The 25,201-nt window shown below is 40.9% G+C and overlaps 1 protein-coding gene across 1 annotated transcript in view; it reads right to left on the bottom strand.

Moving 5' to 3' along the window:
* Positions 1 to 23,997, bottom strand: part of LOC113477969 (stonin-1-like) — a 45,165-nt gene extending 21,168 nt beyond the window's left edge. The window contains exons 1-3 of the mRNA XM_026844660.1: positions 23,948 to 23,997; positions 13,920 to 15,913; positions 4,686 to 4,888 (exon numbers count right to left, since the gene is read on the bottom strand). Coding sequence (XP_026700461.1) covers positions 4,686 to 4,888; positions 13,920 to 15,864 — 2,148 coding nt within the window. The 5' untranslated portion in view covers positions 15,865 to 15,913; positions 23,948 to 23,997. The remainder of the gene's footprint in view (positions 1 to 4,685; positions 4,889 to 13,919; positions 15,914 to 23,947) is intronic.
* Positions 23,998 to 25,201: the final 1,204 nt, after the last annotated feature.

Below are 25,201 nucleotides of genomic sequence, written 5' to 3'. Positions count from 1 at the left end.
TCCCCACTCACACACAGAGTAGAACTGCTCTTTCTAATAAACTGCAATATGAGATCGACCAGTTAATTATAGTAAATGTAAAACAAGCTTGATAAATTTCCAGTGAGGGGACGAGAAACTGCTAGTTTGAAATACAACTTTATTTTTTTAATCAATATGCAATCTACAAAATGTTATTACAAGATTATCAGTATGATCTGTTTATACTTATACTGACAAAAGACCCAAATAAAATTATATTTTCTATTAAGAATAACAGCACTGCTTCAGAGTTATCAAAATTATAGCTAAGAACTACTAACTGCAACAGTTAGTTACTGTGTTTAGTCAACAACAAGACAAATAAATGTAAAATAGAGGTCTGGACACTAATACTGCAGCTAAGAAGTCCATCAAGTAAAATAAATGCAACTAAAAGCAACATGTGAAAACACGTTTTCAGATGTAAAGAACTTTTGGACAATTAATACGAATCTAGAGGAATAAAAATCAAGGAGAATAATGATGGCAGTGGCTTGGCATCATGTTCAATGGAGTGCACCATCATCCTCATTTCTCAAGATCTGATACACAGGGGCAGCCAGACCATCGTTCCCACTCATCGCAAAGCTTCAGCTTTCACACCCAATAATACCTCTTTTCCTCTCTTTTGTGCTCTTTTCTGGTTGGAATAGGCAAGCATTGCAGGTTGCTTACCTACTAGCATCAAGAATGTTCTACAGTGGAGTTTTTTTCTGCCCATTACCACTATTCCTTTCTTCTTTTTTTTTTTTTGCCTCTCGTTTATTCTTAGAGACTTTGATGCAGATTCCATTTTGTCAGTTAAAAGACTTCCATTGACTTCAATGGGTGTTTGAATCCAGAATTATAACAAGTACCATTTACCTACAGTAATACAATTAGTATGAGAAAGATGAATGTAAAGATAAAATTTGTTGGTTTCAGCAAATCTGACACTTTGAAAATAAGGCAAACACTATAAAAATAGCTGTTCTCATTGATTGCTGTTTAAAATGTAAAATATCCCAAACCCTGTCAGTCCTTTGTGAAGGAAACACAGATAATATCTAAATACTGCCCTGTAGTAAATGTCTAGTGAAGTGTCAGCATCTTAAGGGACCCAAAGAGTTGGAAGCATTTCAGTGACTGCAGGTGCTAGCTGTGGGAAGCAAAGATCAGATACATGGGAAACCTGTTTCCTCACAGGATGCCAGTGTACCTCATCGGTTATTTAAAGCTCCAAACCTTCAGCTAGCTGGACACTGAGCATCACAACAGCTTATAGCAACTGTTCCTCATCTCCATTCCCCTCCCAAAATTAGTTAGACTACTTACGGCCCAGATTTCTAAAGAATCAAAGCCAGTATGTGTACTCATTGTCATCTGCTGTAATATTAATCAAAAATATTAGCAAATGAGTCTTAAACATTAAGAATATCTGTTCAGTAGGTTATACTCAAGGACATCCAAAAATGCAGAAGAAATGGGAAACCAGGGTGTTTCTGCTTTGGCATGTTACAATAGAAAGAATGTGATGGGGGGCAAAAAAGTCAGGCTACCCAAACTTTCACTAAACTGCAACCTATGTTTAAATATTCTGACAGCAAGGCATACAAACATCAATTTGACACTGAACAGGGTAATTATTCAGCCTTAGGCTGCACTAATTGTCAAGTTTAAACTGAAAGCCACGCAGTAAACAGAGTAACTTTATTTCAGTGTGGCAATATTTCTGTGGAATTAATTCCCTGTGATCCTGATCCAATTCCGATTAAAGTTAATGGTGAGTCTTGCAGGCCTCAGATGGAAATCTAAGGGTGTGCAACATAGATAAAGCTGTAGCTTGACCTTCTTTTGTTAATGAGTTCAGTAAGGCTGAAAGATCATTTGCACCATACCAGATACAATCCAGGCTCACTAGCAGGAAAAATGACTTGCAATGTGGCTGTTCATCACTTCAGCCATTCAAAACAGTAGCTCATATCTTGATGGGCCAACACTACACGGGCTTCTTAAACACATCCTGAGATACAGCAGACACCTGACCATTGCTTCTGCAGGACTTGTAACACCACCAGGTACCAAATGTCCAGGAGATGAGTGCTGCAAATGGGGAACCTAAGGTGAAAGAGTCCCAGAACAGCCTGGCTGTCCCTCCTTCTTAAATAGAGAAAAACAGGGGCCAGTTGGGCAAGACAGGCTTTCGGCAGTAACCACTGCTAACAGATTTACTGAATTGGCTGTATTAATGCCAACCAAAATAAGTCGGCCTCAGACAAAGGTTAGTGCAGGTATCTGCAACATATATTTTGCTTCCTCTACCTTACTGAGCAAAGAGGTTAATAGATATTGAAGCTCTAGTATAACCATGGACTTCAGTGAACTCCAGAGCTCTGCTGTGATGCTAAGTATAATCACTTTGCCCTAACGCACACTGTGCCCCTTAGTTCAGCTGAGAAGTATATAAAACAAAATTAAATATAAATAAAACAAACCAAACTTGACTTTAAGGTGCTAATGGCTTCTCAAGTCAAAACAGTGATGGAAGATGCAACAGCTGAGACATATTTGGATCACTACTACACTCAAATGCTTGCTTAGATTTATAATAATATAATCTGCTAATAAAAAGGGATATATAGAGAAGCCAAAATACCATAATAGTCTATTTGGGGCTTTGGCAACACAATACCCATAAAAAACCTGCCCTCAGGACCTACTATAGAATCTATTACCCATTTCATTCCCAGCTTCCAAATGGGGGGAAAAGTTTATTGTGATGAACTAGGTTCACATTATGGCCTTCTGTTTCCTCAGACTGGTAATTTTCTCAGTGCATATCCCACATATTTCTACTTTTGGGGAATAACATTTATCTGTATTTTTACACAGTGTTCATATAAACAGTTACAAGCTGTGACAAAATATAAAGTGAGACTTAGTGCATTACTATATTTTTGTTCTCCAGTAATTTCAGTTTGAAGTAAGGATAATTTTAGGAAAACTGCAGGAGGAAAAAAAAAAAAAAAAAAAAATGCAGAAAATCACAAACAGGATAATGGCTGAGGGGAAGCATTAAAACGTTTCCCTAAATGCCAATGGTTTGTTGAAAACATAGTTAACACACTGATACGGGATTAACAGCTCCAGCTGCCTGCTGAAGCATCACAGCTTCACTTCTCTTGTGATAGTCCGTTCCTGCATTGTTTCCCCACAGAAAACGCCTTTAGAACCAGTAGCATGAAAACATCTTCCTTCCCAGGCATGGAAAGATTGTCTTAAAAGTTACTCAAAGCAACAACTCCTGCAGTTTCCTAACCAACATCTGGAACTTGCATCCTAAAGGAGACCCAGAGCAAATGGCAGCAACCAGCCACTTATTCAGTCTGTGGGAAAAACCCTCTACTGGTGCAAATTCTCAAAGCTTCATCCAATGAAATGGGCCTGGACTGATTTACGCTTGCTGAGGATCTGCCCCTTGTCTCACTTGCTGCAGTAGTGAAAAAGATTTGTCTAACGCTGGCACAGAAATTTCAAACACATCTGCCATATGTTTTTTTGCCCAAGAGGTTACTTTGAGTGAACCTATAAAGTGCTGGGGAGGAAACACTCACAGCCACAGAAAAATGAAGAATATTATTGCAGAGGAACTTTTCCCATTTTACCAATGAAATCACCCAGTTTCCAACTCATTAATTGAGGCTCTTGTCAAGAATAATATTACAACTTGCTCTGTTCACGTATATCGAGGGGAGCAGAAACATGAGGGACTTAAGTTTTCAAACACCACTAAAAAATGTAATTGGTCCTGCTGGACCTTACACAGATGCTGGTCTTCACATAAGCACTCTGGCAGTTTTTATTGCTGAATATTATATGTCCAAGCGACATGAACTCTTTGAGTAATGCCATTAAGTTTCAATATGGAGTATGAGATCATTCCTAAGTCATAGATACACAACAGGAAAATAATATATTACAGTCAATTAAGTGCTCACATCCTGTAACTCTTTATAAGGAGACCTTACTCATACCAGTATTCCCATGACAGGAAGTTTACTTGAATGCAGGCCAGTCAAACTGAGTAATGATTTTCAGAATCAAACTCAAAAAGCACTAAAAAAAAGAAAAATTCAATTACCATGTTTATCCTAAACTAGGTCACTGCGCTTCTTCTAACAATAGAATTTCCTATGTAAATTGATTCCTACTAATATCATATGACAGTGCCTCCTGTCCTCTTTTACTGCATTAGGCAATTGCCAGCCTTATCTGGATCTTCTCCATCAAGCCTAATCCACTTCTTTTCAATTTCAACCTGTAGTTAGAAAACAAAAAAGCAGGTAGAATTAGCAAATAATTGGGCAGTGAAAGTGTGAACTGCAGCAATGGCACAAATAAAATCTTTGAGACAGAATCAAAACATTTCCAGACCCAACAGATTTCAAAACCTCTAGTCCCAAAAATAGCTCAACTAACAACACTGCATTTGCAGTTCTGTTTTTCGGCATCATCTTTGATCAGAAAAGGAATTATTTTTTAATGACTCTTTTGCTCAAAGTTGTTATCACAAGTACATGCAAGCTACATTTGGAATACAAAGCACGTTCACTTTGCAAATACTGTATGAGGGAGTGGGGAGGAAGGAGAGGAGGAAAACACTGAAAATATAGCCCTGAAAATACCTGGCAGTTGTAAAAAGCTTTCTGAACCACATGTTTCTGAGGCTGCAGATCGCTCTCTATGCCCAGAGACTTGACTTCTGTTCCTGAGGCACAGGTATCATGAACGACAAACTGGACGGTAGCAAATGGATACCAGTCAGATGGTATTTCCTGGTCTGATCCAAGTTCCAGTTTGTAAGACAGGCTGTGTGGATGATCTGAACCTTGGAAAAGAAAAAAAGCAAACCACACCATCAGTTAATTATCTTTTCTTTGTTTACAGTACGAGATTAATCTGCTAGCAAGAGAGCACAACTCTATCTTTTATTAATGCAGATCTGTTGTTATGATACAAGATTATCATGTCTATAATCTTTTGCTACTTGGGCATAAGGTGGCCCCTTACTCATTTTTTGTCTGCTTCAGGACACGTTTCACAATCATTGTGGTTTTACAAATTAATTTACACAAGATTTACCAGATCCTTCCAGCTTTTGATTGAGAGAAGAGTATTACAAACTTGGGGAGTGGTTGCTAAATTCAGACTATTAGGGAAGAATCTCAGTTTTCTCTTAAAAATACATTTCTTATTCTCATAGAAAAATAAAAAGATAAAAGCCCCATCTCAGCCAAGGCAGAGATGCTGTCCTGTGTCCAACAACCATCCTTTCCAAAGATATCTGCTGTAGGAATTTTACTGGAGTGTTTATTTCAAGTACTACAGCTATCTTGTGTAACATCATTTATTACAGTATGTCTATGGCAGGAAGATAAAGGCACAGCTCAGAGTGATGCTCAAACAAGATAATCCCAGCTGCCAGGATAAGGGCTACCTGGACTCCCTTTCTAGCTTGGTTTGTTATGGGTAAAGAACATACCCCATTTCTTCCAAACAAAACTATTACTGAAGTAACTGTCATTATAAAGTAGAGTCATGAAGGACTGCCTATGTAGTGCAGGATATTCTGAATTACTTTAAACCAGCCTTAGATCCTAGGGATCACTTGCTTTAGCCTTTTTTATATGTGGCAATGGTTGAAGGAAAGCATTTCTCCTTCTCCTGGCACCCAGGAACACCAGGATGAAAAGCCTGCTTTCCAAAGAAACCAAGGTCAGCAGGCTCACTATGTGCACGAAAGCAGTATAATGTAAAATAATGAAAAGAATCCTTTAAATCACAGCTGTCTCTCCAAATTCTTCAGGGCAAAAAGTAGTAATACTGTGTTTCTTCTCCTCTCCAGGATTTTAAGCATCGGCATAGACAACTAACTACCATTTGGCTGCAGGCAGAGGAAAAAAAAATAAAGCAGAGAAATTGGCTGTATTTTGTCAAAGGCATGTCTGGCAGTGTAAATTTGGTTTTCATCCATTACACTGAATGGCATCTCAAAGTTCAGGCAAAAATTCTTTATGCACTGGCTTTCTCCAGTGGCAGGAATCAATTTCATATCAGAATGAAGGAAATACTGAAGATGGAGATAACATACACTGAGCTTTATCTGTCCTGTGGGAAAAAACACTATAGCACTTCACATTCACAGGCTTACGGGCATTTTACAAGGCAAAAATAAATTTTAAAAGCTACATCTCTGCTGCTCCTGGCAGCCTTGGGGTGGGTGCATCCTCTGGTCTGTGCTGCAGGTTTTCCCTGCAACCTGCCTCACAGTCTACCCAAGCCAGTTCTGATTTTAGGAGATAATTTACATTTGAGCAGTTTGATGGGAAGAGTTCTGTCACACGTGTCTCCGACTTCACCAGAACAAAGTCTAATTCAATAAACCTTCCTCCAGATTTCATTCCAAATTCAGCATAAAGTCAGTGGGTCCCAAAAACAAGGCTTAAAGAGCATGAAATTCATGCTTGCCTTAGTCATACTCACTATAACATTTCACTTTTTTTTTTTTTTACTTTTGACTAATTATATAATTAGTATAATGAATAATTCCCTCCCTTCTCCTTGCTGTTACACTTAACAGCACAGTTAAAACTTCACTGCTTGGAAAAAAAGGTGAGGGAAGGGGAGAAAGGAATAGGAAATGTCCTGTGGATTATCAGCCCCTAAACTTCAGAAGGGGAGGTCTCCAACTCTTTTTCTCCTCCCTTCTTTTTTCCATGTTTAATAACAGCAACAATAATCAGTAGCTTAAAAAGCTGTCTGCTGTCTGCAAGTCTTCCTCTCTCTGTGCGGCTGACCCCAAAGGCACTCACACAGAAACACAGCCACCACTTCGGGTAAGGGGCATGTCACCAGACAAGTGCAGTCCTTCACCATCTGGACTCTGTACATGGCTGATTTACAAGCATCCCCTGCAGGCTTGCTTCCAGCAGTACATCTCATTCAATCTTTATCCTAAATGCAGCTTCTTTTACATAACTACTTATAACGTTGAGAGAAAACCTGACCTGGATTTCAGAAAACAATGCTATATACACCAGCTAGAATCCTGCACCATGGAAGAGTATCAAACACTGGCCATGAAGTCTCCCAGGCCTCTTTAAAGAAATGTGTATCACAATGGAGAGCCAGCAACCACTCCCCACAGGGGATTAGCTCCTTCTTTCTACCAAAGCACGGCTCTAATACATGCTCATAAGGAACTGCTTACAGAAATTGTAGGAAGAGGTAATACAACTTGCAAGGGCAGATCCATAAAAGCAACTGGTATGATCACTGCAACAAAAAACGTGTAGGTCCTGAGTTTTGGGAATGAAGCTCCCCTAAATGTGTCTAGTACAATAGCACTTTTAAAGTGAGTGGGAAGAAGTAGTTGCCCAGCAATGGCCATCACCAAAGCCAGCACAGAGGGAGGGAGACCAAACTGAGCATGACAGGCTGGAGAGACTGGATAGAAAGACTTCAACCTTCCTTGCAGACATCGCAATCCACCTGCTGCACCAGTCAGAGCACAATGCTTTACAACCCTCACACGCTTAAAAAATTATGACCACCACCAAACCATGGCCCATGACCAAAAGCAGCAGTGCTGTCACCTCCTTTTTATGTAATAGCATACTGCTTAGTTCACTTGCACATGAATCGGGCTTAAGAGTCACTCACGAAGCTACACAGTAAGGCTGGTAGGGGGGTGGAGTAGGAGGTACTGACTGATTTGTGCTAAATTGGTGCTCCCAGCGTGTGCGAGACATTACCTCTGAGCACACTACAGGACAAGGTCCTTCAAGGCACTACTGCACAAAGATACCCAGTTTGTAAGCCTGTAAAGGTCTTAGGCAAAGGATTGCAATGCCAGGGGCACACAGCGTGTGGCTAAAGTCTCAGGACAATAAGACAATACACAGAGACGGGTAAAAGTGTAACATTAGGTGCTTTATTACTGAAACAGAGGAGGGAACAAAGTCAGAAACAAGTGCTGGAGCCACCTGTCAGCTCCTTGAGAATGAAGCTGGAGCACTAAACAAGTGTGAGGAGATGGCACTTCATCACTCACGTACATAGTGACAGGCAGATCTGTATACTTCTGTGATGTGGGCCTTGTCCATGATCTGCTGCTGGTCATCTCTTGCTGTGTCCAAGCCTATTTCTCCTGCACTAACACTCTCTTGGTCCACAGTCCCTCTTCCAGACTGCTTATGCAACAGCTGTGGTGACAGCAGCACCAGTGGTGAAGGAGGCTGTAAGAAGCACCCCATTCCAGAGCCAAACTGTGAGATGTCATCACATCTGTGGCACAGCAACCCACCTGAACTGTGTTCCTCTTGGCCCCCAGGACCTGCTCCACTCCCCCGTGGTGGTGTCAGGATGCAGCCTGGCAACACACTTACTTGACCCTGTCTTTGTGCTGTTTGCTAAGTTGGGATGTGCAGACTGCACAACATCAGCCACAAGTGAAGTGTCCTGGAGAAAACAGGGGCTGCAACACTAAGATGGTGTGTCACGCCTTGTCCAGAAAAGTGGTGATCTCTGCCTCTGGGGCTATAGTTGACCAAGAATCTGAGGAGAAATGGTTTGTCAAAGAGCAGTAGCAGCTTGTTTGGAGTCCAGTTGCAGTAGAAGGAAAACAGTGTAGATCTAAAGGCTTTTGGAGATCAGATTCACCATCTTCCTGTTGTGGAAGGGAGGCCTATGAAGAAACAAGTAGCAATGGGAACTGTCTGGGAAATTATTTTGTCTTCTGAGAAAGGGAATTCAGAAATAACCACTGCTTGAAATCTTCCTGGGCAGGCATCTGATGGTCAGTGTTGGATGACAGATGTCCATTTGAGCCCAGGTGTAAATGGGCTGTTCCTCTTGGTCTGCTGCTAAAAGCTCCCCTGTTAGACATGGCACAGTTGTGACTCAGTGTCATACAGCCCTTAAAAAAATCCCTGGTCTTATATTCCAGCTAACCCACACCCATGAGTTGGTCTCAGTGTTGGGATCCAGTAAGTTCTGGGGTCCTTCCTTTCCCCTAGGTAGTAACCTGCAAAAGGCAGAGATGGTAGTGTTAGGATCTGGGTAAGGCTACTGTCCTGAGTCCTCTGGAGCAGCCTCCACTGGACTTTTTTGCCTACTCCTAAAACACAGGGTTCCCCCCAACCCATCTGTCTGCTGTACCAACATCAATGTCAGAAGGAGGTACTCACCACTTGTGGAGAAGTTCTTCTGCCCACTGTTGGGCTGTGCTAGGAGCATAAAGCAACTTCTTCCCATCATCTGTCAGACAACAAAGTGATCAACCAAGGCTTTGGAAGACTCTGGGCAGGGCCTTAGAGTTCACCTAAACCTGGCCAGTCCTCGTCATCTCTGCTCTGTGAAACTATTGCTTCCCAGGCCTTGTATTACACAACTGGAGTTAGAAGAAGAAAGAGAAGCTTCATGTACAAGATCCCTTTCAAAAGAAACTGTAATGCTGAAAGCAAGACGTTGGCCAGAAACAGAGTAGAGGTAGTGCTGTGGAAAGAAAAATGGGTTGGAGCAGGCACAGTGTAAGTTTGTACACCAAGCTAAGACAATGTATTCACAAAATGTGACCCATCAGGCATCGTGGAGACATAACCACCTGGACTGATGAAATCAAATCACTCCTGAAAGGCAACCAAATAATTTGGGGGGATAACTGAGATTTTACTAGCTAACTTAGGAGACTGAAACCCTGCAGTTTAGGTGTCTAGGCAACTTGTTAAGACTTTTGTGAATTGAAAGACCTAAGCCTTTCCTGATTTACGTCTGAAAATCTGGCTCTCATTTCCTAAAAAAGTTCTCTTCCTCTGGAGAATAACAACAAGAAAGCCAAAGCAAACTAATGGAAAGTTCACTAAAACTATGAAATTAGATTCAAATTGTCATTTAGCACTTCAAAACCAATTAATAATCTAAATTCACTACATCTACTCACACTATTTAGCCCTTATTCACCTGTATGAACAGCATTCAAGCAACACTGATCTGAAAAAGGCTTATGAAGCCAAGAAATTTAGACTGAAAAATGTGCTAGTTATTTTACTTAAGTAGTAATTCTACTTTTGCCAAAATCAGTCCAGTTCTAAAAGTCTTATTCTGAACATGAAATCATCAACAATTACTAAGAACAGATTGATATTAGGGATGTTAGAAATTAATTCCTGCAGCGATATCTAAATGGGTGCATTTATCCAGGCTTCTGGGAGAAATGCCTAGGATATAGGTGAGTGGGAAAGCACCACCACCAAGGAGCAGATTGCAGTGGTGCTGGTGTCAGGAGGTGGCAGGGCAGGGATAGAGCCCACCTGACAAAGTCATGGCTTGGGGTTTCCACCTAGGCAGTTTAGAAAATAAGAAAAGCAGCAGCTGAAGGTTGCTGGGAACCACACCACCTCTCACACTGGAGTCCATGCTCAGATGCTAAAAGGCAGTAGCAGGGCTGCCAGCAGCCACAAGCTCCCACAGCTCCATTTCTCTGTGTTGCTTAATCACTGCTTCATCAGTGTGGCTCCATGATGCAGAAGAAGAAATAATCAGCTGAAGAATTGTTGCTTTACACAATGGCCCATGGGTGGAGGTGTCCTAGCAGGGAACACCACAGGGCACAGATGTACACAGTAAGAGATTAAAACACAGCATTTCAAAGCCTAGTCCCTCCCAGCTCTCTGGGCAACGCAGGTGCATACAGCTTCTCCAGTTCAAAGACTGGCCCCAGTACTGTGCTGAAATCATAACATGTTCTACATTTCCTTATCCAATGCTCCAGTTTCACCAATGTAGACTCAAATTGCAGAAATGTAATTGAATCAACCCTTCAAAGTCTATGATTTTACAACTTTAAAAAAAATAAAAATAAAAATGCTAACGCTCTGGCTTTAAACTCTCTGTTCATGTATCTGAATAAACATAGGCAGCTTTTAAAAATCTAGGGTATCTCACAGCTCATATCAACTTTGCTTGGCCAGCACTCTCCCAAGGAAGCACTTTAGTAGAATCCAGTGGATAGTAACATATTTCAATGTCTATAAAGAGAGTCACAATATAACTGCAGGCAACCTTTCCTTTTCCCTTTTTTTTTTTTTTTTTTTTTGGTATTTATTTAAGAAGCCTTGGACAAAGGCTTTTTGAAAGCAAAAGCCTCAGCATATTTTTCTCCCTGCAGTAAACATATTATAAAAGTTTACATATTTCTATTAGTTTGACTGCCTCCAGATTTTTGGCAAGCCTTGGGACAGCTCTATTTTTAAACTCTTAAGTGCATAAAAAAACTTGATAGAGAGGGCTAAAATTTGACCAGGCAGTATTACTACCAAAATGCTTTTTCAAACACATGAACATTTCAAGGACACAAATGATTTTGCAGATCTTGGCCAAAGGAATTATTCAAACATCAAAAGTTTAAGCTACTGGTAGAAGATAATATAAAGCTGTAGAATGCCCCCCAAAACAGTTCTTACTTTCAAATAATACAAATCTGAAGTTAATCATGCACATTAAATGTTAAGGTGAATGAACCACAGAATTAAAGACTTTAGAGGACTTATAATCTCTATTAAAATTGCCTGACTAGATTACTGACTTGATTTTGCAGAAGCAAACTTACATTAAATAGCAAAGAATATTGAAAGCTACCCAGTCAGTCCCATAAGCCTTGAGAAAACACAAGGGTCACAGCAGCACAGAGCAAATCCTTGAAGCCTGGAGTGCAAGACACCCAGCTCCACAGATTTTGAAGACCTGAGGAATCTTCTTCTGTCTACTAGTTTCCCTACCTCTCTCCATCTACCATCTTGCAGGCTGCCCAACCCCTCCCTTACTGCCTCCCTTTATCTTAATTTCTCACCCCCCACCATTTAGTCTGGCTTGGCTCCCTGCCTTGTGTTAGCCCATCTGCCGGTGCTGCATCTCCTCTGCTCTCCTGCTGCCCATTGCTCAGCAGCCACCAGCATCCTCTCCAAGCAGAGTGTGAGATCCTGGGGGAACAAGCAGCATGTATAAGGGAGTGCTCAGACAATTCAGGAGGAACTATACGGCATTAGCCACAGGCCCAAGCTGACCACAGGTTCTTCCAAAGCAAAAGAACAGGAAAAACAGAGATGGCATCAACGTGACATCATTTCTGAATGATGACACCACAGCAGTGTTTGTGCTGTTCTTCCCATGATGCGCAGCAACAGAAATCAAAAGGCACGAGTGCTCAAGGTTTGAGACCTCATCACCTAAGCGAGACCCAGTCTGCACACAAAAGGGACCAGTATTTCCATGCAGCATCATTGGTAAAAATACTAGCTCTTGCCATGCAATAATTCATACTCTCAGTCTGCCACATTAGCATGTTGATGTAGGGCACTTTCAAATGCTGTTTTAATACCAAGAGCAATCTACATCATATCTAGGCTCAGGATAATATTCCCTTTTCATTTGCTGCTGCATCATTTTTTCTGTCGATCTGTTGCTTCTGTCACTTGAAGTATCAATCAGAATTCAAATATCAAACTGTAAAAAAATAAAATAAATTCATAATTACCTAAACAACAGGTCAGATTAAATATAACTTACAATTAGTTAAAAATGAGGAAAAAAAATATTCTCAGGAGTTTTTTTCCCTTTACGTTTGTTTTTTTTTTTAATAGTTTTGAATGTTAACTCTCACCTGCATGCACATCTAGCTGTAAGAACCTGGGAGTGGATGTGTCAACTTATAGTACTAGCATACCTGAAACCAGGACTCAAGAAGATTAAATCTTTTCCGGACATTTTAAAGAGATAGTATCCTAACTGTCTGGACTAACTACAACATTAGGCCAATCCATTTATTAATACTACACACTTACTCCCTTCTTAAAAGTACAACTATTTTAGGAAAAATGCTTTAATAGATGCCCTTGTCTTACACAGATTCCCAAAGCCTCAAATACATATAAAGCATATCCAAGCAAAGGATCAAATGCCTTCACTCTACAGAACTCAAAGCAGAATACTGTGTTCCTCAAGAATTTTTATGCCTTTAGAAAAGTACTGTATAGTCTATGAATCTGGTAATGTGACTAAAAACTGGAACTTTAAAGCCGTAAATTTATATTTTCCTTCTCCAAAAAGACATATTTTCTCCATTAAATTAAGATGAATTAACTATTTCACTTAGTGGGAAATTAACAACTTCCACGTGCGCAACTATAACCTTAGCTGGTTTTACAGGTGCAAGTTTTTAGTGAGGCACCACCACCAGAGAGAAACAGGAATAAAGTGGGAGGCATTTTTTGTCAGTGCAGCTATTGCCATGAACATACAACCTCAATGCACAAGCCCATAAAGGAGGTAATAGATATTAGCCTTTGCAAAAGCACAGTCGACTTCCTACAGCAAGTTTGACCACAATACCTTCTAGTTATGCATCATACCTACCATTTCTTAAATAATGCCAGAAAGCCAAGACCCAACAGTAACAATACAATCTTTTCTATTAACTGTGTGATTTTGGGTGGGCAAAATATTTTACCTACTAGCGTTAGCCTTCCATCCCACCACTGCACAGCCGGTATTATGTGAAGCATAAATGCTTCCCTCTTTCTTGCTACAGACTTGAGGTTTACTCAGAATTACGAGATCCACTGCCATAATATTGCACACTTACAATTACTAACAATAATACATCTGCCTCCATTGAATAAATTAGGAAAATGTCCTTTAAAAAAGAGGGCTATATTCTCTTTTTCCTAAAAGGTTACTCTAGCATCTACCAATACCACCACACAGATAAAAACCCCAACTACAGAAGCTGATGGAGGTACACAAGCATAAAAACAGTAAAGATATGCAACCAAACCCATCATTTTATAGTGCAAATTATTTACTTGAGTTTTTATCTGGAAGCCTGTCTATCTTCCACACAACAGCCCTGTAGGCGTTCTCGTATTTTGCTGTTCCAACCGAGACTTGTATTACGGGGTCAGATTCAACCTCGTGTAAAGCACCAAGGCATGCTCTCCTATTCATTTTTGCTTTTAGAGACTTCTGCCTTTGGAGGTTCATGGTCCAAAGTGCTTTGACCCACTGCGTGGGAACAGGAAAGCGTATCATAACATTTTCACAGTATTTCACAGTGGATAAACGCACTGGGATCAGAGCAGTTGAAGGCATGTTTATAAAAGCCTGAAGTTCAATGTATGCTCCCTGAACCACTACCACAGCTTTCACAGAAAAGGGAAGGTCTTGCCCATTATACCGTGTCCTGAAACGCATCAGTTCCAGCCTATAGGCATCTGGGGGTGTAAACTTAATAATTCGCGATTGCTCAAATTCCTGCTCTTTGACACAGTTATGGAAATGGCAATCAAGAATATCAATCCATTTCTTCTTCTCCTCCTCCTTCTCGAAGTAACGCTCATCCCTCTTTTGGAGCTCCAGGTCGTTCAGGGTTAGAAAGCAATCGGCACTTCCATTCACAAAACACAAGCAGTAAATGTGTGTGATGACGGAACTTTCTACTAGTTTTCCTTCTGCCTTGGTGACTTTCCCCCAAAAGTTATCCACTATTTCCAGAGTCATTTCTTGCTCTTCATAATTTCTCTTTTGTCTAGAAACAGTAGGAAGTTTCATGAGCTCTTCCTCGACTGTTACGAGGAAATCAGTGAAGTCGTTATAATCTGTGGTGCCCAGCTTTAACATTTGCTCAGCCTCTGGCTCATGGGTCACTTCTACTTTGGGATGATACCTCCTCTTCTCTGTGTAAGACACGCACTCAATCTTCACAGTATGGATTTTTCCTGAGACATTATAACTCTCTAATTTGGGTTCAGACAGCTTACAGTGTGGCTGTAGCTGGAATTCCTTGAAAGGTTTCTCCAGGCCCTTTTCATAATACATCTGCAATACACCTCCAGCTAGGACGCTAAGGTAAATAGGGCCCCATTGCCGAGATGACATCATGTTCTTCTTTTCGGGAATCCTCAGCATGAACGGCCATCCATCTGCTTTCCGGCTCCTGAAGAGGCTGCATGGGACAGCAGGGGAGAGCTTGTGCCATGCCTGAGTGCTGGAGCTGGGTGGGCTTCCTGCGGCATCGCAGCTATCAGCTTGCAGGTGTTCAAGCCTCTCACAGATGTAGCTGAAGGAGCCCTGGTTAAGGCTTTTCTGATCGTGGCAAGTTTCTTTGTCTTTAGGATAACAGACACTCCTGTCGAGTGCTTTGTCCTTCCTGTGTGTGCTAACATTAGCTGGTGATGGGCTGAGCGAGCATCCTTCTTTCCAAAAAGGACTGGAAAAAGCACAGTCATTCTGGAAGTATGGGAAGCACCCTGGTGCTGATGACAACTCTCCTAACTCCTCGCAGCTTCCTGGCAGATTCGGGCTTCCGTCGTCTGTTGATTTGGAGACTGAAGTCTTAATTGGATGGTCATTAGGCAAAGTGTTCAAATGAAGGCTGCTTGGTTTCTGTGAGGTTATGGATGAGCAAATCCCAGGTGATGGAAGGTTAACGTTTGATGGCCATTCAGGGATGGGATACAGAATGTGAATCCCAGGCTTTGGGATACATGGACTTCCTGGGTAGTCTCTGGTAGGTGTAGTAAGTGGAGAGTTGCTGGGGGGTCCAGGACTTAGGTAGAAGTCAACTACAGGAGACGAGAGTGGAGTGCTGCCTGTAGAAGATGACCTACTTGAAGACTCATGCACACTAGACAGATTGAGTTTAAGGCCATTTGCTTTACAGCTACTCTGATTATCAGCTGATTTCTGAGGTGACTGGAAGAGTGGCTCATCATCGAAGGTGACCCAATTTGCTGGATTTGTGGAACACATCTTGTAGGAGAAACTTGAGGCACTTGCACATGTATCACCCACAAACCATCTACAAAGAAACAACAGACATGAGCAGAAATAAACTGACTTGAAAGACAAAACAAACCCAGCCCTTATAGAAGGGCTCAAAATTTGCACTTAGTTTGCAAATCCAGTGTACTTTGTGTTTTATTTCTATAATCAGAGATAGTTGTGTAGAAGCAGATAAACTGCCTGTGAATCCCTGCTTCTCACCCGGGTTGAGGGTCGAAGGGAGATCTAAGCTTTATGGGATGCTCAGAATGTCTGATGCATGCAGCCTCTAGATCAGAGAGAGGAGAAAGTCCCACAGTGATACAGGACCACCTGCATAACACCTTCTACTATACAGCTTACGTGTAGCCTGGAATAGGGACAGAGATTTTCCACACTAGGCATCTGCTCCAGGTCAGGTTTCCCCTCCTTCCCTCCATTAAACAAAACAGCATTTTACTAAGAATGGTGCATCTTGTTCCAAAAACAAAATTAGGTGAGAAGGGATTATTTTTTGTTGTTGTTAAAAAGCTGTAGCAACTCAGTGCTGATAGCAAAGGTACACATACTACAGGCAGCACGGCAAAACCAGCCCACCAAGGTAACATATGCAGTAAGGAGCTAGTTCCTGAGGCCTCTGCAAGGCTGACATTCTCCTCCTGAGATAGACATAAGCAACAAGGCAGTTGCATGAGCATCCCCAGGTGAGAGGCAGCAGGGAGCCTGTTGTGGCCACCAGAACTGGCCCATGACTCTTCACACACTCCATGCTGCTACCTGAGGTGATTCCTGCCAGGAGCAGCATGCAGGGACTGGTGCCAGATGCCTTCTAGACCTGGCCAGGAGTCACTTCACGTCAGTTCCTTCAACCCTAAGTTACGCTCTTTGACACATTGAGGGGGTGTGGAAAAGCATTAGTCTTACAAACAAGAAAGTTAGCCCTAAGGATGAGCAATACATCCCTGTTGAAGGGTAGGCTACAAGCATCCACTGGAGATAAAACACTGGTGAAACACAAGTCAAGGCCAAGTAACAATGTACGAATTGGCTGGCGGCCTGGAAAAAATACAGGTCTTTAAACTAATTAATAAACTACACTGCATCAAAGTGGTAAAGGGCTCAGCTAGATGTCCTCAGAGCAGAACTGCAACCAGTAAATAATTAATCTTGCCTTTGCAGTTTTAAATCATGCACTGAAATGCAAATGCTCACTGTATCCTTGTGTATGTTGTCCCCAAAGTTTTTCCTCCCTGCTGCTCCTGACTGTTGAAGAAGCAAGCAATAAATGGCTAATGACTGAGGAGGAATTGAGTACAATGAAGAACCACAGGGCACATATAAACATCGTTCATTTGATAAAAAGTTATTCTTGTTATGTTGGAACATATTCATGTATGCCTGAAAGCACAAGGAAGGCAGAGTTCATATAGACAAAACCACTGGCACATACATTACTCCATTAATTAAGGTTAGATAATGATGACTTAAAGCTATTCCCTTTTGTGCACAGACAGCCATAGTTAGGCCATTTATTAATTGCATGTCACTACAGTATACAATCATGTAACCACAAAAGCCATTCTTTATCTCTAGTGTTTAAAGAATTTTTTGTTTCTAGAGATGCCAAAGTTGAGCCAAGTGAAATCTTATGCTACAAGTCATTATTTTTACCTTTTCCCCATTATTTCTTGGCCAGTTTATAGCCATTAAAAAAGTACCATAAACCGTGGCACAGTCTGCTCACTCTGCGGCCAAGCAAACAAAGGCTTGCAATGGAGAAGGACTCTGGTCCTTCGTTATTTTTTGAACTCTCGACCTTTTTGTTCAGTAAAAATATTTGCAGTATGCTAGTTATTTTATAAGCACTCTCCTCTCCACTTACAGAGAGAGAGAGAGAGAAAAGGAGCAAACAAATGACTATCATAGCTCAGACACACACAACTACCAGTGTGTCCTTCACCCACACAATCACCTCATCAAAATAAAGCGTAGCAATGGAAAAGAAAATCACAGCTATTTGGTCTTGGACTTGGTCATCGTTTTTTCCTCCCATTCCACACCCTTCTCCTCCTTACCCTCTGGTTGCCGGCACTGCCCCTTCAGCAGTAGATATTGATTATTTCAAGATTGGGAAGTTTCAAAGTTTTCAGACCTTGCTTCACCTTAACAAGCTTTGCTTTTTAACAACAGCTTATGTGATGCTAACTCGGAGCATGACTTTTTTCTGTAACAGCCAGGACCATGAGGCACACTGGTAAATAGAGAGCACTAGGAAGGAGCCTCAAAGGCTGCCATTAAAAACTCCTCCAGCATTTACAACAGATAAGCCACCTCCAACAAGAGAGAAAAACCATGCTGAGTGAGGGGAGAGAAAACCTTTCTCTCGGGCGGGGCTCCAGGGATGATGCAGGGGTACGGCGTCAAGCTCGGTGGAAATGACGGCAAGTTCAGCAGCCGGACAAGACGCAGCTATTGGGTATGACCGCAGCCACGCCGAAGGGGAAAATCACAAAACATTGGGATGCACAAGTGACAAGAAAACATAAAATGGGAATGTAAGTAAATACAAATGTTGTTTACAGTAAGGAACACATTTTGCAGCCTGTTTCTCTTTCTTGCTAGAAATGAAGTTTTTCAGTGTCCTTTATTATTTCCAGATGTTGATTTTTTTTTTTTCCCCCCAACGTCTGTTACTATTCACTTTTGAAAATGTGATGTTACAGATTATTCGGCAGGTTTTTTTCCTGCTACAAAACAAAAAGGTCCTTGAAATTCACCTGCCAAATATTTAACTTCAGTCAATAAATGTCTATGAAGAAAACCACTTCTGCAGATGGAGCTCTCATCTGCAGTTACAAAAACCGCAGTGTACCTGTCAGAGGCTGTAGCTTTCACCTTTTATTATTGTTCCAGATATGTGTTTGGTTTTTTTTTTTTTTTAAAAAAAAAAAAAAAAAAAAAAAAAAAAAAAAAGAGCTGATTCTAACAGAAACACCCATGCGAGTAGTAAGTGTTGAAATAGCAGTTCCTCTACAATTGCTCACTGATCCCCAAAACTGACTACTAGGAATGGAGGGAAAAAAAATCCAAATGGATCTTTAAAAGCTTTTTGTATAATGTCATGCTAATAAAAGGAAATGCACCTTTTGTGTTATGGGCAGCACCATTCATCTAGAATTTTAAAAAAGCAAAATAATTAGTCTTATGCTATTTTACATAGATTGTTCTCTGATGCTTTTACATCTGCACAACACAATAAAGTGATCCTTTCTCTCAAGTTCTTTTTTGTTCTAGAAAGTGCTCCAAATTCCTTCTTACAAATGAGGATGTTCTTCCTCAAAATTGAAGTAAACTCAGGCTTCAGAATAAATGTGTTTTGCCTTCAGAAGGCTCCCAGGGGACCCACGTAAACGTAACCCAAATGTTTTGGGTAAGAGAAAAACGATACAAGATGCCACTGACCTCCATTACCACATGTTATGCGGCCCATAACATTTAAATTACAAGCATGTGTGGTATCTTGTTCAGATATGCGACAGGAAATACCATTTTTAGAATCTTGAAACTGCAAACAAAAAAATAACAGTTGATCCTGAATGCATCGATTCCAGTGAACCCAAAAGCTGCGACTCATCTCAATTCATCCTCTTCTGCCCCAAAACAATCCCCCATTTATCAGATTAACTCAGTCCTTCATCATTTAATGAACAGTGATTGCGGCTTAATTTCTTCATTTTAATACCTCGAGGATGTAAGGAAGATAAATCCTATCCTATTATTGAGAGATTTTACAGGCTGTAGATATTACCAGGTCCTTTGTTGCTTCAAAAATCCCAGATCAAATCTGCAGCAAAAATACTGCTCAACTTTTGTGCCTTGCTGGGGGATACCATTATCTCTTCCTACAGTAAAACAGTAATAATAACTTCCTACTTGCTCCAAGGTGCAATTCAAGCTATTGATTTTGTTACTTTTAATCCAGATACCGCTTGGTCCTCACTAGCTGAGGATGCTGACTTGTCATGCAGCGATGTCCCCCACCACCCTGCTGCAGTGGCCTTGCATTGCCTCCTACCCAGCGGGGATGCAGCAGCCTCTGAACCAGCACGACTGAACCCCCTGAGCAGCTCACTCCCAGGGTCTTCCCTAACATTTGGCACCAGTTAAAAACCATAAGCACATCGCTTGGTTTTAAACGCAAAAGTCCTTTTTTTAAATAGTGGAGGAGCATGGGGTCCGCTAATGGGGAACGGCAGGAAAACGCCTCCCTTCTGCAAAGTGTAAAGCAAGTAAATGAATGTTTAATAGACAGTACTCACATTCCAAAATACACAGAAAAGCATAATTTTATAAATGCATTCCTTATTGCTTCTCTAGCTCCAGAGGCCATCACGGCTTCAAAACTGTTAAGGTATACATTCTCTAAATAAATTCTTTTTGTAACACCTGAGCACGTATCTTATGTGTGTCACTTGCATGGTGGTATCTCACTGGGCAAATATCAACCTCATGAATTGTTTCAAGCTCAAAAAACCCCAGATTTACGTACACACAGTGTGACAAAACAGTGAAATAATCCCTTCAAAATGAGCTGAGCTCTTCACAGGAGCTACTCTGTATACAACGCCTGGCCGTTATATTTCCACCCTTCCAGAACAACTGTGGACCCCATGCACTACAATCCGTCAATTTTATTTCCAGGAACAACATCATCTGTTGCACAGAGGCTATATAGAAATTTAAAGCAAAACTGCATACTGTGCACACTGTAGTGAAGCTGTCCCATACAATACCATGTGAGTTGTTACCGTTTCTTGTACAAATATATAGACAATTCTTCAAGCATTTTGCCATAAAGTGTAACAGTCTCACAGGAAAGTACAAATTCTCTGCAGTTTAAGCAATAAAGCACATATGGTATATAAAATACACTAACTGTTTGTAAGCCCTTGTGATATCCAAGTAAAATATGGCGGATTTATCTCTGTATTTTACAGCCATATTCTTTGTATCACTGTTTTGTTTATTACTTAACCATGCAAAAAAACTCAAAGCATACTTTCTACATAAAATACTGTTTATGTTGATTTGCCTCAAATTTTATTTTGAGACTACATATGGCTGCACTTTTATTTAACTCTGCTCTACCTCTCCTAGACATACACCAAAAAATAAGTTCTCCAACCTATACCTCTGAAATAAACATAAGCAAAAGGCACGACTGATGGGAAATAGGAATTTCGTGGCTTTTGCTTGTATTTGGGATATACACATGGATTAAGTCTCCCACTGCATTACTCATTTCATTACTTCTAGAAAACAGGGAACTGGTGTAATAGTCAAAAATATACACTGACTTCAAAGTGTAATGTGAACTTACATTTACATTGCTCACTCTCTGGGGCATAGGCACAGCTGGGAAAAGTTTGGAGCTTGCAGCTAATATGTTTAATTTGGAATTCCTTACTCTTGGCTCTGAGAGCTGGAGGATTTAAAGCTTTCAGCTTTTGACAGCGTGCATGTCCCCAGAGCAAAGGCAGGCGTAACTCATGCCAATGCCTCTCGCTATTACTTGTTTCTGCCTTGAGTCAAAGGGGACTTTACAAATAAGGTGGCTGGTACTTGCACTCGCAAGCATGAAAAAACTAACATTTTTAAGGGCATCAACACAAATCACAGTATGTTCCCAAGTGGAAACAACACTTACTTTCCTCACTGGGGAAAAGGATACGGCAGAGGCTGAAGCTGCCTCTGGTGAGGATGCTGTCACACAGTTTGGGACATGGGGGACTCCCCACCACAAGGCCAAGTCCTGACAGCTGTAGCACCAACGCTCTCTGCACACTAGGAAAGCATCCAGCACTCAAGAGGGATGCTGCACAGAGGCACCAAATGAAAGAGGCCTGAAGAAATGCCAGCTCCTCTGCCTCTCAGAGTCACATCTCATGCTTTAAAGGCCATAAGCAGTATGAGATTCACATGGGGGGAAAAAACCTGTGGGAAGCTCTCAAATGAAAAATGAAATAAAAGCAGCACTGCTGCCAGATTCACATCTCTGCTAACTATTCTAGCCTGCTCAGCTGTGGCTGAAGTGGGTCTTCCCCAAAGAAGTAGCTTTTGCTCACAACAGAAGGAGGTTAAATGGTGAGGACATTTCAGTTTATATGAAAATTTAGCACAGCTATTCAAAACAATTCCCATCTTTGCCAAGAAATAACCACCCAAACCTTAGCTGCTGTGGACTGCAAATAAACTCCTTTCCATGTCTAGAACCATTCTAGGAGACCTTCCCTAACACTCAGATGTGAAGTCATTTCAAAGCTGCCTCAAAAAGACAACAAAACAGCATGCATGACCAGTCTCGAGTGTAACACGATCTGCTTCAACCGATCGTCCCACATACTGTAAGCTCCGATTCCCACACCCTCCCTTGCCCCACTCCAGTGGTCATACCAACATGAATGAGGCAGACCAGCTTGCTCCTTCAATATTTTCTTAGTTGGGAATAGAAATCAAGGCAGGAAAGCCTAGAGAAAATATTTGACTGGAAGAGCCTGTAGGATTTTATGGGCACGTGCCAAAGATGCTTTCTACAGGAACTGAGAGATTTTCACAAGTCACTGCACCACAATCACCTGGGATCTACATCACCATTCCTCTCAAGGCTTTTCTGCAGAGTTTATTATCATGAATATAACTTTCAGAATGGATAAACTAACTAGAATAAATTAAAAATAAATTAATTAAACTAAAATATAAATCTAATGTAAGTGCCACTAAGAAAGATAATGGACCAGAGACCTGAAGCCACTCTTGGAAGTCACTCGAGAGTTTTGTCATCAGTGCATGCAGCCAAGCACTGAGCTGCAGAAAAACAATAGTAGTCCTCTTACCCTAAAGGCCACCTCAACCACCTGAAAGAACGATAAAGTTACTTGCAGCAACTCCTATATTGCTTGCTCTGACTTAGCCAGTATGCAGACACATTACAAAACACATTAATCAATGAATGCAGCAGCACGGAGAAGTTAATCAAAAACCAATCTCCAGCTACGTAACGTTCAAGGATCACAGTGCTTACAATGAGCACTTTCTAACATTAAAAAAAAAAAAAAAAAAAAAAAAAAGTTTTCCCAATCCACAGCTACATGTAACTATTTTGTTTCAAGAAGATTCAATCACATCTTTCATCACACATTCAACTGTGGATTAATTTTGGTACATAAAAGTGATCCAAAAACAGGTACACTTTATAACCTGTTATTTTTTTAAAATGTAACAGAAGTGAACAAAAAAAGACGCTTATCTCTGGTTTATCATCAGGTCTAACCACAAGAATGGTAAGCACCAGTACCTGACACAAGTCTAAGCATCTTTCTCAGGTCCATCAGTTCTAACTCCTCAGTCAGTTCCTCCAGAATAGACTCAGAAAACAGTCCCATCCCTAATTTCTGGCATTTTCCTGTTCATGGGGTGGATTCCTATCCCAGAAGGTGACAGACTGTGCCAGGTCTCAGTAACGTATGTCTGGTAGCACGTGTTTCTGTGCCTCTTTGGACCCCAGGTTTGTAACTGAGAAGGCAGGATGGGGCGTGCTCGTGCTGATGCACCACTGGCAAACAGTGGATGGTCAGGAAAAACATCGAGGACACAAGCTGCTATCAAAGGCAGCAGGAGCATTTCTGCTAACTCGAATTAAACCACAAAATATTATACTGAACATCTTTAGCAGAAGAAAACTATTTTCCGAGAATAAATAATAAAAAGCATGATCAAATCAGTATTAGATACTCAGTGTTTTTATTTTCTTCTTTCCTGGACATTGCAGTGCCCTCTGTGACACATCACTTGTGTGCAAGATATGATTGCACCTTCTCGAAACAAAATACTTATGTGTAGCTGTGGATTGGGAAAACTTTTTTTTTTTTTATGTTAGAAAGTGCTCACTGCAAGCCTGTGATCCTTAAATAGTTTATAGCTGGAGGTTGGCTTTTGATTGACCTCTCTGCGCTGTTGCACTTCCTATTATCTGGTTAGACAAAATATGTAAATTCTTTTTAATTCACTTCACGGTGCATATGCGTGTTTCCCTTGTGTATACAACACACCTCTCCACAGGGCCTTTCTTCTTCCTACAAAAGAGACCCCCCAGTTAGAAGACAAACAGGGGAGAAGAGGCTGAGGCTGCTGGGCTGTCAAGCTTCAGGAGCAGCGCGGGTGCACTCCTGAAAGGTGCTTCTGTTCCTGCTCCCAGGAACTGCTGGGAGCAGGAACTTCTGTTCCTGCTCTTCAGTTTACTCAGCCAGTCCTGCTTTATCCTCTCTGAATCACACTCCTCTTCAGCATTACCATAGTGACTGCATAACTTACACCGGGTAGGCAGATTTCAGAGAGCCAATGGACAGTTGCAGAAGACTCTCATGTAAACTGTTTATTGACACTAGCTGACATTTTTACTGTACAGAAGGTTTGTTTTGTTGCATTTTTTTAATTTAAAAAAAAAAAAAAAAAAAAAAAAAAAAAGAAAAAAAAAAAGAAAAAAAAAAAGAGGCTTGAGTGCTTGGGCACATGGATCACATCAAAATATTAAATATTAAACTGGTCATGGCCAGAAACAATTTAAACCTGGTCCTCTGCAAGTGTTTGCAGTGTCCAAGGGAAACAAAGGATGCAATGCCACAAATACATGATGCAAAAGTACATATCAAAAACTCTTTGCCTCTAATCTCAGCAGTGAATAACAAGAAGTAGGGAAGCTAATATAATTATTTAGGATATTCATTGAACAACATATTACATTCTCCTGTTTGTTTGTTTTTTTTAAAAATATCTCATGCCGTAGGGCCCAACAAACAAGTGTTAGTACCTTCCCAGATACTAATGCATGACATAAGATTTGCAGAGCTCTTCTACCTGAAAAGTACTGCCTGACAGCATTAGTAACATGACAGACCAACTCTGACAGACCAACTCTCCTAAACTGCAGCATACTCCCCTTCTCCCTGACTTAAAGCCTTGTAAGAATACTAGCACTGATGAGAAGGAGAGTCACAATTAAATTATTCTTTGTTTATTTGGATGGAGATATTTTTAACAGCTACTGATGACAGTCATGCCAGAAAGTATAATTCATTACACAGTAACCCAAAAAAGCCTCATTTGGATTCCTAGCCTGGCTTTCTGAAGTAAAAGGCTTTATCTCATATTTATACCAATCTAAAACAGAAGAAAAGGAGTGGTGGACTAGAGGCATCTTGTTTACCAAAACATGAAGTAAAACCCTGTCCATTACAGTGCATCTCTATTCATGTAATTGGGTGCATTT

Source organism: Athene cunicularia, assembly GCF_003259725.1.
Source record: "Athene cunicularia isolate RWA chromosome 3 unlocalized genomic scaffold, athCun1 chr3_part1, whole genome shotgun sequence".
NCBI lineage: Eukaryota > Metazoa > Chordata > Aves > Strigiformes > Strigidae > Athene > Athene cunicularia.
This window is presented reverse-complemented; position numbering and strand designations above follow the sequence as displayed.